Raw genomic sequence first — 18,194 nt, 5'->3', positions numbered from 1 at the left:
CTAAGCAGCAGGCTCTGCACTGTCAGTGTGGGCCTGATGCGTGGCTTGAACTCACGAGCCAAGAGATCATGACCTGAGCTGAAACCAAGAGACACTTAACTGAGCAACCCAGGTACCTCTTTATTATTTATTCTTTTTTTTTTAATTTTTTTATGCTTATTTATTTTTGAGATAGAAACAGAGCATGAGAGGTGGAGGGGCAGAGAGAGAGGGAGACACAGAATCTGAAGCAGGCTCCAGGCTCCGAGCTGTCAGCACAGAGCCTGACATGGGGCTTGAACCCACCAGCTGTGAGATCCTGACCTGAGCCGACGTCAGACACTCAGCTGACTGAGCCACCCAGGCGTCCCTTTTTATTTTTAAGAGGCAGGGGGAGGGGCAGAGAGAAAGGGGTACAGGATTCGAAGCAGGCTCTGTGCTGACAGCAGAAAGCTTGATGTGGGGCTCAAACTCCTGAACCGTGAGATAATGACCTGAACTGAAGTCAGATGCTCAAAGGACTGAGCCACCCAGGGGCCCTAACTGGTTTCTATAATGGCTGTGGCTTTACACTTCTTTATTTTTTTTATGTGAATTCATAATAAATACTTGTTTGCTTATATCAATCACTATGGACTTCTAAAGGAAGTTGGAATTAGTTTCCTTTGCTCTTAGACAAAAACTATTTTGTGGCTTCTTTTTTAACCCTTTAGTTTTTGTTGTGCTTCACTGAGCTAAACACAGTTCTCAGATAACAAAGACATGGTCCCTTTCCTTATAAAGTTTATTTTTAAAAAAATTTTTATTGCAAGTACATAGTTTCTTTTTAGAAAAAAAAATTTTTTTTTTTGAGAGAGTGTGTGCAAGGCCAGGGGGAGGGGCAAAGGGGGTGGGGGAGAGAATCTTAAGCAGGCTCCATGCTCAGTGCAGAGCCCAATAAATGGGGTTCAATCTCACGACCCTGGGATGATGACCTGAGCTGAAACCAAGAGTCAGACACTCAACTGACTGAGCCACCCAGGAACCTCTCCTAAAGTTTAGAGGCTAGTATAGCTCTTTGTGGAGGAACCACAATGAAGGTGGTGGGGCATTTCTAGAGGCAATTTAAGAGAAGAGATTAGTGCACTAGACTGTAACCCCAGCACTGTCCCATCATCTTTTGAAACACACGAAGCAAACAAGGAGGGTTTAGATTCTATTGTTGTATCATAAATAGCTTAAGTATGGAAGTCAGTATAACCATTAGGAAAAGATTATTTGTGACACACCTGACAACTGATCACATCACTATGGTTAATAATGACTAGTCTAGTGGGAGAATGAAGATCAGTGAAGAGATTATAAAATGACACTGCTTTCATTTATAGGATTAGGTGAGCTCAGGTGCTATGGAAACGAGGGTGCTTTACTCAGTCTTCAGGGTGTGACTGGAGCAGTAGGTGTGTGGGAAGTATATTGAAGATGATGGGAGAGGTAGGCAGCACCAGATCACGGATGATCTCCTGTACCATGTTGAAGTTGTGACAGTTTCTGTCAGTAGTTTGAAGCCACTGAAGAGTAGTAACTTGTACCAGGAGAATAGTCACGGGGTGGTGGACCGGAGGTAAGATACCAGTCAGACTCTCAGTTCAGATAGTTCAGAGCTGATAGGACCTCAGGAGCAGCGGGTATAAAGAATAAGTAGTCAGCAGAAGGTCTGTCTGCAGAGCATGAATTACTCCACGCCCATAGGGGATCAGCTGAGTCACAGCTAGTTTCGTTGGGGGCAAGGGTGGTGGTGGTGGATGTGGTGCTGCTGTGGCAGACGAAATCTGATCATGTGTGAGACAAGATCGTTTTTCAACTATCTTTATCTCAGTGTTCTGTGTATGAATAGACCAGCCTACTAGATTGAAGAGGGGCATGAAGAAACTTACCTTGATGATGGTGATGGTCTCAGGAGAGTATACATAATGGCAAAACTGATCAAATTTTGTGCAGTTTATTACACTTCAGTAGTTCTTCAGTGCTAAAAAAAAAAAAAAAAAAAACAAACACCAAAACCTAGGCTACTATCTAGTTATACTGATCTTAGTTATTGTTTAACAGCTTTAATGAGATATAATTCACATACAGTTCACCCACTTAAAGTGTGTTTTTCAGTGTTTTCTAGTATAATGGATAAGTGCAACCATCACCATAGTTGATGTTAAACCTTTTTAATTGTCTCAAAAAGCAACCTCTTCTGCTACCACCCTCTACATTCCCACTCACCAGCGCTATGCAACAACTAATGTACTTTCTGCCTCTATAGATCCCCCCCCCCCCCGCCTTTTTTTAAATGTATTTATTTTTGAGAGAGACAGAGACAGTATGACCACTGGAGGGACAGAGAGAGAGGCAGAAAGAATCCCAAGCAAGCTCCATGCTGTCAGCCCAGAGCCTGACATGGGGCTCAATCTCACAAACTGTGAGATCATGACTTGAATGAAACCAAGAGTTGGGCACTTAACCAACTGAGCCACCAGGTGCCCCTAGATTTCCCTTTTCTGGATGTTTCCTAGTAATGGAATCACTTAATACGTATTTTGTGTGTGGGTGTGTGTTATTGGCTTCTTTTACTTAACATAATGTTTTCAATGTTCATTCATGTTGTAGCATATGTCAGTACTTCATTCCATTTTGTGGCCAAATACTATTTCATTGTATGGCTGTACTACATTTTGTCTATCCATTCATTAGGTGATGAGCATTTAGATTGTTTCCACCCTACACAATTGTGAATAATCTTAATTCTCTGCAGCTGTGTGAAGGGACAATGCTAATCTTTGCATTTATCATGAGATTCTATTTCTGCATTTGGAGGAACTTTTTTTAAAAAGGCTGAATATTTGAGATTTAATTTTAAGTCCTAAATATATAAAAAAGGGACATTCCACTAAGACATTTTCTCTGGGGCTTTGTTTTGATGCCTTCTTTCCCCTCCAGTTGGAATTTAAAACTTACTGAAGCAGAGAGAAATGTTTCCTTTCTGGCTTGAGTAAAATAATTTCATTTAGGACTGGGAATTTAAGAGATTTGTGGAAACATTGGAAATGGGCAATGGAAGTTTTTATTTTATTTTTTACCTTTAGACAAGGCTGTTTAATTTAAAACATTTGTAGCCGAAATAGATGGGAGAGGTAGAAAATACAAGATGTTCTAACACCTGAGAGGAGACCAGAACCTAGGGGGTGGGTGGTTTCAGTGACAGATAACTGGAATGTCTGTCTTCCTAGTTAATGCAGGGTGAATCAAAATGTCAGAACTTATCAAGGGTAAGTTGTATTTACTCTTCGAGTGGGTTGAACTGGCATGATCGAATTCAGTAGTCCTGCTTGACATAGCACATTCAAATAAATGACTAACTAATAGACTGAAGGGAAACGGGTTGCTATATAGCACTGCCTAATCACTTGGGGGATGGAAACCCTTTTGGGATTTGGAAATCTGATTGGGCTATTAACAGTCCTTCCTCCATCTCTCACTTGTGATTAGCCCCCAAATTTGTGTATAAAGCTTTGAATTAAAACAACAAAGACCCATTGAAATCCAACTACAGGTTGTGTTGTTAACTTGTTTCTCAACTAGTACTTCTTAATTATTGATGTTGGGCCTGGGTTTTTTGTTTTGTTTGTTTAAGTTTATTTATTTATTTTGAGAGAAACAGAGACAGTGTGATTGGGGAGGGGGCAGAAAGAGAGAGGGAGAGAGCCAGTGTGGGAGCTGCTAGATGCGGGACTTGAACCCACGAAGCCCTGAGCCAAGAGTTTAACCACTTAACTGACTGAGCCACCCAGGCACCTCTGATTGATTTTGTTTTGTTTTGTTTTGTTTTGTTTTGTTTTGTTTTGTTTTGAAGGATTAGAGTTTTTTGTTTTTTGGGTTTTTTTTTTTTTTTTTTTGGTTTTTAGAGTCAGGTTTATTTAAGTATAATTTACATACAATAAAATTCACTAATTTTATCATAATTTACATATAATAAAGTTCACTAGTTTTAGATTGTAGTTCCTAATTACTTTGATAGAGATGTTACACATTTTAACACATCGTTGACAACCAGTAGCATTTATTATAGCAATAGAAGGTGCAACTACAAGCAATTTTGGTGTTTTTTTTTTTCTTTCTTCTTCTTCTTTTTTTTTCTTTAGTAAACTCCACAGCCAACCTGGGGCTCGAACTTATGACCCCGAAATCAGTTGCATGTTCTACCAACTGAGCCAGCCAGGTGCCCCCAAGCAATTTTGTTTTGAACATATTACGCTTTCTACAATATATGCATTGAAAATTTTGAGGTCTATTTCCTTGATTTTTGTAAGTAAAAAAAAAAGTATTTATTTTATGCCTGTGTATATGTATATATTCTATATTTAAATATAAATATATGTATGTATATATATGTATAGTAGTACAAGTTAAGGTGGTATAAGCTAAACTATGTGGAGACTAATCTATTACTGAACAAATTGTTTTTAGAAAGAATTAAGAATGATGTTTATTTAAATTAACATTAAACTGGCATTCACTCCTAATGCCTACACCCCTTCTGTATCACTACCACCACCATCTCCACCTTCAACCCTGCCATTTAACATACCCAAGTTACTATAAATCTCTATTAGAGTGCCTTCCACTTAAAAGCTAAATCTTAAATACTGGATTTACCTTTCCTGCTGCTTTACTTAAGATGGAATGAATTAAAGTGCCTTGTTAGAATTCTGTTAACTTACGTACCATAATTTTTTGGTATTGAAAAATTTGTGATTTAAAATTATAAGTAGGTTGCCTTAAAAAATGTTTTCAAAGGCATTATATGCTGCTTATTACCTCTTTGGATGGCATTGTGAGAGGTGTCCTGTTTTTTGTCCTTTATAAAATAGTCGGTGATCAATACTACATGCACAGGAAATTCACCTGTAAACCACGTAAGCACTATTATAAAGAGTATTGTTTCTAATAAGCTATACTAGGATTTCCTCTGGGTAAGTGTTCACTTCACTTATGAGCTATTTAAATATATTTTTGTGCCTGTACATTCTAGGCACTAGGGATAGTACAGAAAAATCCCTATTGATGCAGACTGTACATTTTAGTGGCCAAGACCCAGCAAATGAAAATTTATGTAGTCAGCTAAGTAGTCTGAATTAAAAATAAAATATTGAGCTTTATGACTTAACAATAGCTATAATTAGAGGCAAAGATTAGTGTGCTTCTGTGATAGGCCCCACTCAAAGGGAATTCACCACATCAAAATTCACCACATGCAGTATAAAAATAGGTAACTATTATTCCATTAACAAATAAGTATTTACCCTATTTTAAAATGGGGGAAAAAAATTAAAGCTCACCCCTAGACAAACCTTGCTATAAATTTCAAACTGGAATCTGTAGACAAAATAAATGCCTGAAAGATACCACATGAGATGAACGTTTGTTTAGAAGAAATTGCATAAAGTTGGAAATTAACATAAAAATTTATTCAATGTGTTTCTCACTGGTTTACTATGTTCTTGGAGGCAGAAAACATTCTGAAGGGGCTGTCCTTTAATTTTGCAATTAAACTGATAAGTGGTTCACTATGAATTAATAAAAACTTGTTTTACTTTTCAAGAAAGACTTTTTACAGTTCTTGGAAGCTAAGGACAGTCAAATTTGGTTTATACTGATGAGACGATGAGATGTACATCTACATTTTATACTATAAAAGAATTTAGTTACTGTTTTAACAGCTTCTCTTTAGAATAACATGCTCAGAATAATGCAACTACAGGAAAAGTGGTCAAAACATAGTTTCAAATTGTACATTTTCCAACAGTGTTAAATTAATTTCAGGTCATTTAGGTTAATCTTTAAGACAGGTAGAATATCAACTATTCTCTTCATACTACCAGTCTGCCTTGAGAGTAGTCTGTTCTGATGTGCCCACAGTAGCTGTAAAAGGAAGTTCTTTGAAAAGGAACATTTTACTTGGGGCCTTGTCTCAAATGATGATGTGTTGATAAATGTATGAGAATTACATGCTTCTTTATTCTCCAGCCTCAGGAATCAGGCGGTTATGTCTTTGAACACCTTGCTGAGCCACTTAACTTCTTGTTTCGCCAAAGGAAATGAGGTTAAAGTCAGGGATCTGGAAGTAGGCAGGAGAGAGAAGCCCTCTACGAACTTTCTACGGTGCCCTTCCCTTGCTTCTTTAGTCCCAAAACCCCAGTCAATTTCTTTTTTTTTTGGCTCTTTTCCATCACAGTTACTTTGTGATTTTAAAACCTATTTCTGCCCTTGTTAATAACTTGGGAAATTGAAAATTTGTAATTTTTTCTCCCCCTCCTGATAGGTGCTGGATAGTTTACTAGTCCAGTATGGAGTGGTGGAAAGCTGTGAGCAAGGTACATGTCTTCTCAATTGCGTTCAAATTTTTAAAAGGAAGGAAATAGAAAGAAAACTAACTTTTTTTTCTTCACTTTTCTCTTCCTCTAGTGAACACTGACTCGGAAACTGCAGTCGTAAATGTAACCTATTCCAGTAAGGACCAAGCTAGACAGTAAGCAGTTTGAAACTTTTAATCTATACGTAATAACTAGGTTAAGTTTAGTGCTTACATTTTGGGCTGTTGGGTAGCAGAAATAAATTTTATTTTGCACAGTTTGACCCTGCAATTCTTTTTAAATTTGAATGTCTAATAAGAATCTGTATTAGTAAAGTTTTACTACATTTTTCATATGTCTTTAATGCCAATAATAGAGTGGTATTGTATGACGCTGCATTACATCCTATTTGCAAAAAGCTCTGGGCCTGGGTATCCTTGCCAAATTACGTAAAGACTTGTTGTTCTTATTGATATGATACATAACATTGCTATTTTATGTAAAGCGGGTAAGTTGATCATGTGTTAAACTACCACCAGTGTTAAATTGTAAGTTTTCTTGGTCACTGATTTTTTTTTTATTGATGACAATTATAATTTAGGAGCATGCAGACATTGGATCAATGTAATTTGCTTTTTGATTTGAAAAACATATTCCAGTGCAATTGAGAGAGGCAAAACTTTGCAGATCAAAAAATCTCCCCTAGGAAAAGATAATTCTGTAGGCTTGGGAGTGATCTAATGAACTGGCTGAGCACTAGAGAAAAGAAGGTGAGGATGCCACACACACTGCCTTGGATAGAGCTACTCAGAGCACAAACATGCCTAGGAATGGCATGCAAGTGCTGAGTGTCAATAGACCATGGAAGTCTTAACCACCTCCAGATAAAGTACAGGCAGGAACAGACTGCCTGTTGTCTCTGTGTGGAAAGGTGAGAGGAAAGACCATGCTGGCTGACCCTGAGCCCTAAAAGGAAAAGATGAAACCCCCTGCAAGGGTGGGAATAGAGCTAGGTTACCAAAAGTAGTACCCACTCAGGGAGGGACTATGAAAGGAAAGATAGGGCTGGGGAGATGGAAATTTGCATAACCCAAATGGAGCTTTATTTTTTTAAGTGGTGATATTAACATGGTTCAAAATTTTACAAGGTGCAAAGATGTATACAGTGCAAATCTTCCTTCCAGTATTGTCCCCAATTACTTTGTTTCCTTTCTCAGAGGTAACTAACAACACAGGAGACAGATGTGTGAATATTTCCTCCTTTTTGCACACATGATACCTTAGGATTTGACTGTATGGAGGTAGAATGACTTAGTCCCAAAATGGATATTAAGTTGTTTATTAAGTTTTTAGCAGTTATGAACAGTGCTATAGTGAATCCCTTTTTTGCATGTCATTTTGCATATATGTGAATATCGCCGTAGGGTTAAATTCCTGGAGTTAAGTTTACTAAGTCAGGATGTATGTACTTTTTTGTTGTTGGATACCAAAGCTGGCAAGTTAGCCTTCATAGAGTTTGAACTACTTTAAATTTTCATCAGCACTATGAAAGTCCATTTCCCTTTATTCTCCCTAACATGGGGCTTCATCAGACTTTGCTGATCTAGGGGATTCACCTTTAATGTTTTAATAATGAAACTTTGGATATGTTTAAAGGTATATTATTTTTACTTCTGTTTGTATCCTTCCTTCATTTGAAAAAATTCAAGTTCATAGAAGGTGTTTGGATATTATAGGAATTATGATGCAAGTTGTAAAACAAACTTTTTCTTCAACCAAATCATGTTAGGGGAAAAACGGGAAAGTAGATTGGGGTATCAAAGTGAGGGCAGTAAGAACGCAGAAGCTCCATTTTGTTTTCTATACTTCAGTCTTTACAAAGATCTGTAATGAATACTTGGTAGAGTCATCTCTCTGTTACACAGAATATATGAGATAACATCTAAATCTAAGGATATTCAGAGATAGAGGCCTTTCCTAGTTGTCTTATTTGAAAACTTATGTGAGGCTAGGTAAAGGCGGAAATACTTAATACTTATTTTTTTTTTTTTTAATGTTTGTTTTGAGAGAGAGCACCAATGAGAGAGGATCAGAGAGACAGAGAGAGACAGAGACAGAATCATAAGCAGGCTCCACACTGTCAGTGCAGAGCCCATCGCAGGGCTTTATGTCACTATCTGTGAGATCATGACTTGATCCAAAATTGAGAGTTGGACACTTAACCAACTGAGCCACCCAGGTGCCCCAACAGTTACTTACTTATAAGGAGACTTAACTTACATAGCTTTGAAGAGACACAGAAGGACCTTAAGTAGAGACAGGTTGACATTTAGCACTCCCCTCCCCCTTAAAAAAATTCCAACTTCTTAAGAAGAGTACAAGCACAAGAAGTGTAGACTGGCTAGTCAAAGCAGAAGTACTGTGGACATTAATCTTAACGTGACAGCAATGTGAATGTGGAGACATTTTTTTTAATCTAAAGGTACTTTGTAGTGGTTGTTAGAAATTGGCAGGGTCCTGTTGATCCCAAGGAGAGAGGAAAAAATGTTAAGGAATTTCTAATGTAGGTAGTTAGGTAACCTAAACAAATAAATTGGGCAGTTCAATGAGGGAAGTAGTCATCATATCCCTTATTCTAATAGTTAATCAGGTAACATTTATTGATTACCAGCTATTGACCAAAAGATAGGAATGAATAAAGGCAAAGTCCTTGATCTCAAGGATGGGCCTCCCTGTGATAAAAGTAATGGAAGGGGATCACCTGATTTTAATTCCTGACCAAGTTGAGTTTCTTTATAAGATACTGGGTTTTCTCCCCATCAAGAATTCCTGAAATCAAAGAGAATTAGAAAACAATTGTGTATTTAGAGAAAGTTAATAGTTTTAAAAAATGGACAAAACCAATTTTGTGAAGCAATGCTGTGAAGATTGTCTATTGAACTTCTTTAGTAAGTTTTGAAAAAAGATGTGGAATACATTCTCGCTCTGTGAGAATTTTATTTGAGAGACATTGGATATAATGGAGAAAGTATGGATTCTGGGGTCACAGGACTCTGACTATAACCTTCTCTGATCTTTAGTTTTCTCAGCTGCAACATGAGAATTGACAAAAACCAAATATATTCATGCATATACACATCATACTTACAGAAAATGGTCTCATCAAATGGCCTGGCACATAGGCACCCAGTAAACAGGACCTCACATTCAGCCCTCTGGTTCTGGGTTGCTTCTAGAGTAGATTGAAGTGGTTTGAGCTGGGGAAGGTTGGTCCCTCTAGGACTGGCCCCACTGAACCTTGGACGCCTGCTCTCTGGGCTCTAGCATGACTGCTGCTTACGCTAGCCTGGCATGATTTCTCCACAGCCTTTCCTTGGCAACCATCGGAGCTCACACCTTCAGGTAATCAGAGCTGAATTGATAATCTCATTTGACTTCATTCCTTATCATCTGTTACTCAGAGTCCACATAACTGGGATGTGCTTATGTGGTATGAGTAGAGCACAGAGGCTAAGAGGATATATTCCGGAGTCCAGTTCCATAGAATGGACTCTGCACCACCACTTTTCTCGCTGTGACTCTGGTCAGATTAATCTGTTTGAGCTCACCCCCATCTTGTAAAGGGGGAATAATTACAGTCCTTAGCTAATGAGGCTGTTGAGAAAAACCAACAGAATGCCTCCAAAACAGAACTGGCCACCGACACTCAGGAATTCGCATCCTAGTTGAAAAAGGTCTGTGACTGCCTCTTTATTACTGAAACCTCTATGGTTGCCACTTTTAAGAGGATTCTTCAGTAAGGCTATGTCTCTAAAAATTTAACATGGAAATCTCTGCCACCTTCTGGCTAAGAAAAATGAAGGTTAATAATTAATACATTACTAGGAGATACATATATTTGTTTTAATCTTAAGTCTTTACCGATTCGTTAAAATAATTTTTAAAATGGGTAAAAAATGAGGAAAACTTTTAAAAAACCATTAAAAACAGAAGTACATATTTTAGTACTATTCCTTAGAGCAAGACAAGCTCTAAGATCTCTAGATCTGGGTCTCTAGATCGCCTATTTCCTCTGTGTTCTGGGGACACTTAGATAACACAGTCAAGGACAGACCTTACTCATTCGAAGGTTTGTAATGTGTGACAAAAAAAAATAACCCTTCAGAATTTGTAGGCATTTAGTTCTTATGCTTTCTTTTCTTTAGGATTTTTTATTTTTTATTTTTTTTTTCAATGTTTATTTATTTTTGGGACAGAGAGAGAGCATGAATGGGGGAAGGGCAGAGAGAGAGGGAGACACAGAATCGGAAACAGGCTCCAGGCTCCGAGCCATCAGCCCAGAGCCCGACGCGGGGCTCGAACTCACGGACCGCGAGATCGTGACCTGGCTGAAGTCGGACGCTTAACCGACTGCGCCACCCAGGCGCCCCTCTTTAGGATTTTTTAAAAGTTTTTGTTTGTTTTGTTTGGTTGTTGTTGTTGAGATAGAGAGCAGGAGCAGGGGAGGAGCAGAGAGAGACACACACAGGATCCCAAGCAGGCTCTGCACTGTCAGCACAGAGCCTGATGTGGGTGTGAACTCAAGAACCTTGAGATCATGACCTGAACCAAAATCAAGAATCAGATGCTTAACCGACTGACCACCCAGGTGCTCCTAGGGTTCTTATTTCTGCTGTTTATTTGTTTGTTAGAGAATAGGAATACAGTCTATAGTTTGAAGCTGTCATTGCAGATGCTTTACATCCATTTGAAGGAGTTTTTGAAATAATATGACTGATGGCTAAGGGGGAGGAAATTTATCTTTATGAAAATTATGTAAATAGAAGATTTTGGGAAAAGAAATGACTGATGAAGCAGTGAGACAGTGGAATTTCTTGTCATTTTGCCATTCAGAGATAACACTGTTAAATTTGCCATCAAGTTTAGTAGACATTGTCCCATGTCCTAACTTAATTAAAAAGTGACAAAGGTAATTTTGTAGAGTTTTGCAGATTGTCTTGCCATTAACTGTATTTATACCATTTGTAATCTCTGTGTAGTATTTTTGTCCCTGCTGCAGTCTTAGGTATCTAGTCCTCTACTGCACATCTAGGTTGCTTGCAGTTACCTTTCCCCTTTTAGAACCATTTTGGTAATAAATGCCTTTGCGGATAAATATTTAGGTTCCATCCCTGCAATGTTATTACCAGATATTTAGTCATTAAAAAAAATTTTTTTTTATGTTTGTTTATTTTTGAGAGAGCACGAGCAGGAGAAAGGCAAGAGAGAGAGGGAGACACAGAATCTGAGGCAGGCTTCAGGCTCCAACTGTCGGCACAGAGCCCGATGCAGGGCTTGAACTCACGAAACTGTGAGATCATGACCTGAGCTGAAGTTGGATGCTTAACCAGCTGAGCCACCCAGGCACCCCAAAGTGTAGTAGTTATTCATGAATTGTGCCTCAAACTCTTATTCTTGCTACAAGGGAAAAACAGAACTGTGTGACTTTTTCATAACAGCTAAACCTCATTTTGTTAGGAACTGTGTGATATATAATAGTGAGGTCTGGAATTTCAGAGTTGAAGGAGACCATAAATCTAATCTTTTAGTTTTGTCAGTGAGAAGGCTAATGCCAAACAAGAAAAAGACCTTTCCAGGTTACTTGGCTACTTACTGTTTAAGTTGAAATAGAATTCTGGTCCCTGGTCCATCTTCTTTTGTACTGCTCAGAACTGTATGCATTTACCCTTGGACAAGTTGAACTTCTCTGGGCCTCAATTCTTCTTTCTCTCTCTTCCTCATCATTGACTTAAACCACTTAGTCTCTCTCTCTCTCATGGTCCTTTCAGCTCTATGCTGTGACCCACCCCGGTAAACTTTTTATCCATACAATTAAGTGCTACCAGCTAGCAAAACTACTTAGGACCTTCTGAATCAGAGCAGTCTTGTAATGATGGGAAACAGGATCCTGAGTAATGTACTTGTTGGATAAACATCTTTGAGTTCAGTTGAACTGAAATAGATGTGTTTTGAGTAATTATGATAATTGTTTATCACACATCTTACATATATAGTAGGTTTGGTGAAAATATTATAATGTTGGCCCCATGGACTCGGCAGACTACCAGATGACATAGCTGAAATTCAAACTTCAGGCATAAAAAGACGACAGCAGTTGACCTAAAATTCAAACACTTAGAATCTTTAATCATAAGGAAGCCATTGCTCACAGTTAGGTTACTCCTATCCCTTTTTGGCTGTGTCCAAGTTTGGAGCACTGTGGTTTGAGGGGTCCAGGATTCTATTTAGTTGGCAATTAGACAGTAGGATACACAGAGTATGTGCTGAATGCTCCCTGCTGGGAGCAGTCTGAGTCTGGAGTGTTTGAGACCTAGGCCGTACACAGATTTACTGGAGCCCTGTGCTGTCTGGCTTTCTGAGTGAGAGAATTTTTCTTGTTCCCTCTGAGAAAAATCTCCTTTTAAAGTAAAACATAGAAGTTTGGGAGTTATTTTCTGCTAAGTTGAGAGAGTGGTTTCTTGGGGGCCATACAAGTATAGATAGCTCTATACTTAGAAGTGGCTGGTAATTTACATATATATATATAATCTGTTTAACCCCATTAGAAAAGGGGTCTATGTCTGTATGGTCCTCTCTCTCCAAAAATCAATTCTTTACCTTTTTTTTTGTAACATTACTGACTTATTTCCACAAATTTTACTTATTTTCTTCTGAAGCTGGCAATACTCAAGTGTATAGTGGGAAAAAGGGTATTACAGCAAACTATATTGCCTTTATGCCCATAGATATCGTTGATTCCTTCATTAGGTTCAGCTTCTCTTAGGTTTTAAGAACCTTCAGTGATCTATTTTACCATGGCCTTTGAAAAGGTTTAAAGTTGCTTTGAATGAATGCCTAATTGGTTGAAACTTGGGCAGTTCCAACTTTTATAAGTTTACATCATAATTGTTGATAAAATTTCTCAGCTGTTGTAATCCTTTAGAAATAACCAAAATATTTTATGGTCCTTAATCCACATTTTCCTTAAGAAAAAAGAGGAGAGGGAGAAGGAAGGAAACAATGTGTTAATTTAAGGTTCTGTTACAAAAGCATTGATAAAAGAATTTGTGCTGTGTATCTGCCATCACCCTGTGAAACTCAAGAAAAGAATGTCCTGTGTAATAGAAATCACTGAGAAATATTCTAAGATATACTGTATTTGGGGGAAAAAAGCAAGACCTAAAACTATATTAACTCAATTATGCTTTTACTTTGTAGGCATTTTAAAGTAATTTTTAATTAAAAAATGAATGTGCAGTATTATTGATAATCTAGAAGCCACACTCTGTTCTTTCCTCTATGTGTGTTCAGATATATATGTGTGTATTTGTGGGTATAATTCATAAATTTTCTTATTTACCAGTTTTATTGAGAAATAATTGACCTACAGCACTGTGTAAGTTTAAGGTGTAGGCACAATGATGTAAATATATTATGAAATGATTACCAATGTAAATTAGTTAACACCTGTCATCTCATACACAAAAGAGGTTTTTCCTTGAGATGAGAATGTTCAGAATCTACTCTTGTAACAACTTTCAAATACACCAAAAGCACAGATAACTGTTACCGTGTTGTACATTATACTCCTAGTACTTATTTTAAAACTGGAAATATTTACCTCTTTTTAAAGATGTTTTAAAAATTTGAGTATAGTTGACTTACCAAGTTATATTAGTTTGAGGTTCAGTTATGCTTTTAAAGAGGGCACTGAACACAGACACACATGTATAAACGTATGGAAAATACTGGTCCATTTGCAGATGTTATCATAGTTAACAATGATTCTGGGAAGTGTCTGGGGTGGGGGGTGGTGGTGATGGGGACAGACAAAGCTCTGTTCGATTGTGATCTCTTACGAGTTCACTCGTGTGCTAGGCACTGTGGGATAGCCATGAAACGGGATTCAAGTAAGAACAGAGGGCAGAATTCTGGGTCCTGAGAACAAGCAGCATGCCTTGTCTGGTTGCCTAGGCCTGTCTTGCAATTCCGTGCTTCTGGTGCCCTTTTTGGTGCTAGGATCATCATCATCTTCTTCTTCTTTTTTTCCCCCTTTCCATTCACGTCAGAAACTGAATCTGCAGATAAGGAAGGCAGTATGTGAACCAGAAATGATAACTCTGGGCAACTAGAGAGAAACTGCTTCATTCCTGTTTCTTTGGTTTTGTTTTTTCCCTTACCAGGGCTGAACTCCGTGCCCATTGGGACAGAATCTGAGCAAAGAATTTGAAGTAACCCTAGAGAAAAAGTGTGGGATCTTTGTTTTTAATTTTGTTGTGTACTGGGGAGTGTATATTCTTAGGAGTGTTTATGTGCTTTTGAAATCTTGGCCATATCTTTTCTATCAATTTTTTTGTTGAGTTATCCACTTAGAAAATAGGTAAGGTACAACACAAAAATGTAGATGAGTCTCATGAGATGCGAGACATGATACTATATAACGTGTACTCATATGTACTTACTTGTATAGAATTTTAAAACAGGCAGAATTAATCTATGGTGTTAGAAATCTAGGGGAGGGGAAATTACTGAAAAATGCCCTGATGGGGCATTTGGGGCATTGGTACATCCTAGTTCTGGATCTGGATATGTACATTCACCTGGATATGTATGCTTAAGTGTGGGTACTTTTCTGTAATGAGGTTTAAAAATGAAGAAAAAAATAGAGCTTCTCTCAAAATAGAGAGATGGGTGGGTAAATGGATGCATGCATGGATAGATAAAATAGAAAATAGCTTCATTTGCTTTTTTTGATTCACTAGCACCCCTGCCTCTGCCGCAAATCAGATCATAAATTCCACAGGGTCAGGGACTGCTTTTTTCTCAGAGACTTGCTCATGGACTGCTGAGAATTTATTGACTGACTGATTAGCCTAAGTATTAATTTGTATGTGTCTCCCATGAGTGCTTTAGGGATATTTGTCCTGCAATTCTTAAAATGTTTTAATATTTTTATTTTTCAAGAGGGTGAAGTGGGGGATGTACATATTTCTAACATCTTTTCCATTCTGATTTGGAAAAACCAGACAAGACAAAGACTGTCCACTCACTTCTTTGAAGTTTAGGTACTCATAAGCTGTTATTAACCTCATGCGTAATACCATTTTTAATCAAACTCTGTTGATTAACCTTTTTTCTATTTTTCATTGGTAAGTGGCACATATGTTCCCTTTGGAAACTTGGTCTTCTACACGTGCGCATGTGTCTGTGTGTTTGGGGGTTGGATTGTATGTGTTCGGAGTTTACTACTTGCTCAGTGGCTTTGTTCAGAATTTTTAGAAGTGGTAATCCAGAGTGGAAAGAGATGGGTATTGCTTTGCTGAAAGGTTTATATATAACTCAGTTTCTCTTCCCATACTCTGCTCCTTGTCATCTTCCAGAGCTTTAGACAAACTAAACGGATTCCAGTTGGAGAGCTTCACATTGAAAGTGGCCTACATCCCTGATGAAATGGCTGCCCAGCAGAACCCCTCACAGCAGCCCCGGGGTCGTCGTGGGTTTGGGCAGAGGGGCTCATCGAGGCAGGGATCTCCAGGATCCATCTCCAAGCAGAAACCGTGTGACTTGCCTCTGCGCCTGCTGGTCCCTACCCAATTTGTTGGAGCCATCATAGGAAAAGAAGGTGCCACCATTCGGAACATTACCAAACAGACTCAGTCAAAGTGAGTATTGGTGAGGCTGCAGTGGATGTTAATATTTTCCCCTTTGAATTTTAATAACAGTAAGTTCTGGTACTTGATGTCCTTCTGAGTGTGGCTGTGATTCCTCCTTGTACAGTATTTGGGAATCTGGAAAAACCTTGTGATTTGATAATCTGAGGCAAAACCTTAATCTCAAAGAGAACTTCAAATTTGCACACATAAATGGAAAACAAATGATACCTAATCCACTTCTGATGCGGGAGGCACTGGCGAATAAAAGGGCCACTACTTGCCTATTCTCTACTCCCCTATCCCTGTCCCCAGTCCTACCCCCAGTGATACCTGCCTTCAGTGTTTTTGGAAGTAATTTTCTGGGTCCAGTACAGACGTAGTTTTTCAATCATGCTTTATGTCGGTAAAGAATCATTCAGTTCATGGTCCAAATTTATCCCATAATTAAGCCATGTGGTTGGATTGGCTTATTCTTTAGGATGTTAATTTGATAGTTTTAATATGCAAATTTTAAGGGATTGGAGATTGTCCATTAAACATTGGAGCTAGCTTTGCAGCAGTAGAAAGCAAGAGCTGTGTGTTTTTATTTATGACGGTAGCCCCAGTGCTGAGCACATGGTCTGCTAGGTAGAAGACTCTCATATTTATCAAATGAATGAAATGACTGTATGTAAATTACATTTAGTGCCCTTAAAATACATCTATGATACTCTTTAAAAGTTTCAGTGCATTATATGTTGATTTGCTTATTAACCATCCTGTTAGGCTCTATGTGGATCTTTTGACCCAAAGGAGCTTGACAATGAACTGTCCTCACCCCTTGTTCTGTAAAGTGCACTAAGCACCTCTCTGGGGACAGTGGCTGCCATAGTTAGCGCACTGGAGAGAGGTGGCTGTGTCATTGTACACAACAATGGAAATGGAAATGTCCTTGGACCAGCTACGAAGATGAATGGATTATTTTGTGTTTTAAATTTGTAAGTAAAGTAAGGAAAATGACTTTATTTTATGTGGTCCATGGAGTTAAGCAGTCTTTTTCTGAAAGTACAGCTATGGTACTATGTAGGTCTTGATTATGTATGTTTGTTCCCCTGAGCTTAACAGGATATTCATATTTATCGCAGGCACCATGCCAGTGTTGAACTAGCTGACTCATTTCTCCTGCAGAAGCGAAATGAGCTGTGTTTGGTGGTGGTTGCATGCCCACTCTACCTGCACGGTGATGTCTGATCCTGCCCTCCCTCCCCCTGCTTTGAAGCAGGAAATGTGGGATACTGGTAACCTTTGTGTTAAACCAGTGGTCTTTGACTTCATAATGTAGGGAGTGGGGAAGTTTTAATCTTAAATTTGCCTGGTTTTAATATTGAAATGGAAGGGCTCCTTGCTTTCCTTTATCCACTGTTACCTGCAGAAACTAATTATTAAATGGTTTCCCTTCCTTGTCCTGTGGCAGATTAGAGTTATTCTTTTAAAGCTACTCATTTCCTTGTCAGAGGAAAGAGCTTCTATGAATTAAATTGAACTGTTTGTTTTATTAAGGCAGGAAGATGGAGGATGGAAAGGGAAGGGAAGCAATTTTTGTTATATCCGATGATTCATTTGCAGAGTTCTGCCAGTGGATTTAATTAACTCTTGGCCATTGAAACTAGTCATTATTAGATCTTCTGTTTCTGGAATGGTCTCAGAGGGCTACCCTGATCTATAAAGCAATATTCCCTTCTCTCAGAGGATCAGAGTTTAGTAATCCTTAACACGGGTGAATGGGTGGAAATAAACTAGATTAACATTTTACCTACTAGAACATAAGCAATACTTAACAGTGATTGGGAATTGAAATAGTGGTTTGGAAAGATAGTTCCTGAGATTGGGACTTAACCTGAAATATTTTTTTAAATTATTTCTAGACAGCTCTTATTTGTTTAATTTCTACATTGCCTTTTTTTTTTTTTTTTAAAGGTTCTGGAAATGTTTTTAAATTTAAGTATAATTAAGGTACAGTATTATTTTCAGGTGTATAGTACCATGATTGAGCAATTGTATACACTACTCAGTGCTTATCATGATAATATATTCTTAATATTACTCCTTTATCTCACCCATCACCCCACCTACTCATTGCCCTTTAAATTCAGAGATGAATCTT

At 38.1% G+C, this 18,194-nt stretch overlaps 1 protein-coding gene across 1 annotated transcript in view; it reads left to right on the top strand.

The window, feature by feature from the left end:
* IGF2BP3 (insulin like growth factor 2 mRNA binding protein 3) overlaps window positions 1–18,194 on the top strand; it is a 150,876-nt gene that overhangs the window by 101,087 nt on the left and 31,595 nt on the right. Inside the window, exons 4-6 of the mRNA XM_047845092.1 lie at window positions 6,329–6,380; window positions 6,472–6,535; window positions 15,779–16,060. Of these exons, the coding sequence (XP_047701048.1) occupies window positions 6,329–6,380; window positions 6,472–6,535; window positions 15,779–16,060 (398 nt within the window). The remainder of the gene's footprint in view (window positions 1–6,328; window positions 6,381–6,471; window positions 6,536–15,778; window positions 16,061–18,194) is intronic.

The sequence above is a fragment of the Prionailurus viverrinus genome, chromosome A2 (assembly GCF_022837055.1).
Source record: "Prionailurus viverrinus isolate Anna chromosome A2, UM_Priviv_1.0, whole genome shotgun sequence".
Classification (NCBI taxonomy): domain Eukaryota; kingdom Metazoa; phylum Chordata; class Mammalia; order Carnivora; family Felidae; genus Prionailurus; species Prionailurus viverrinus.
This window is presented reverse-complemented; position numbering and strand designations above follow the sequence as displayed.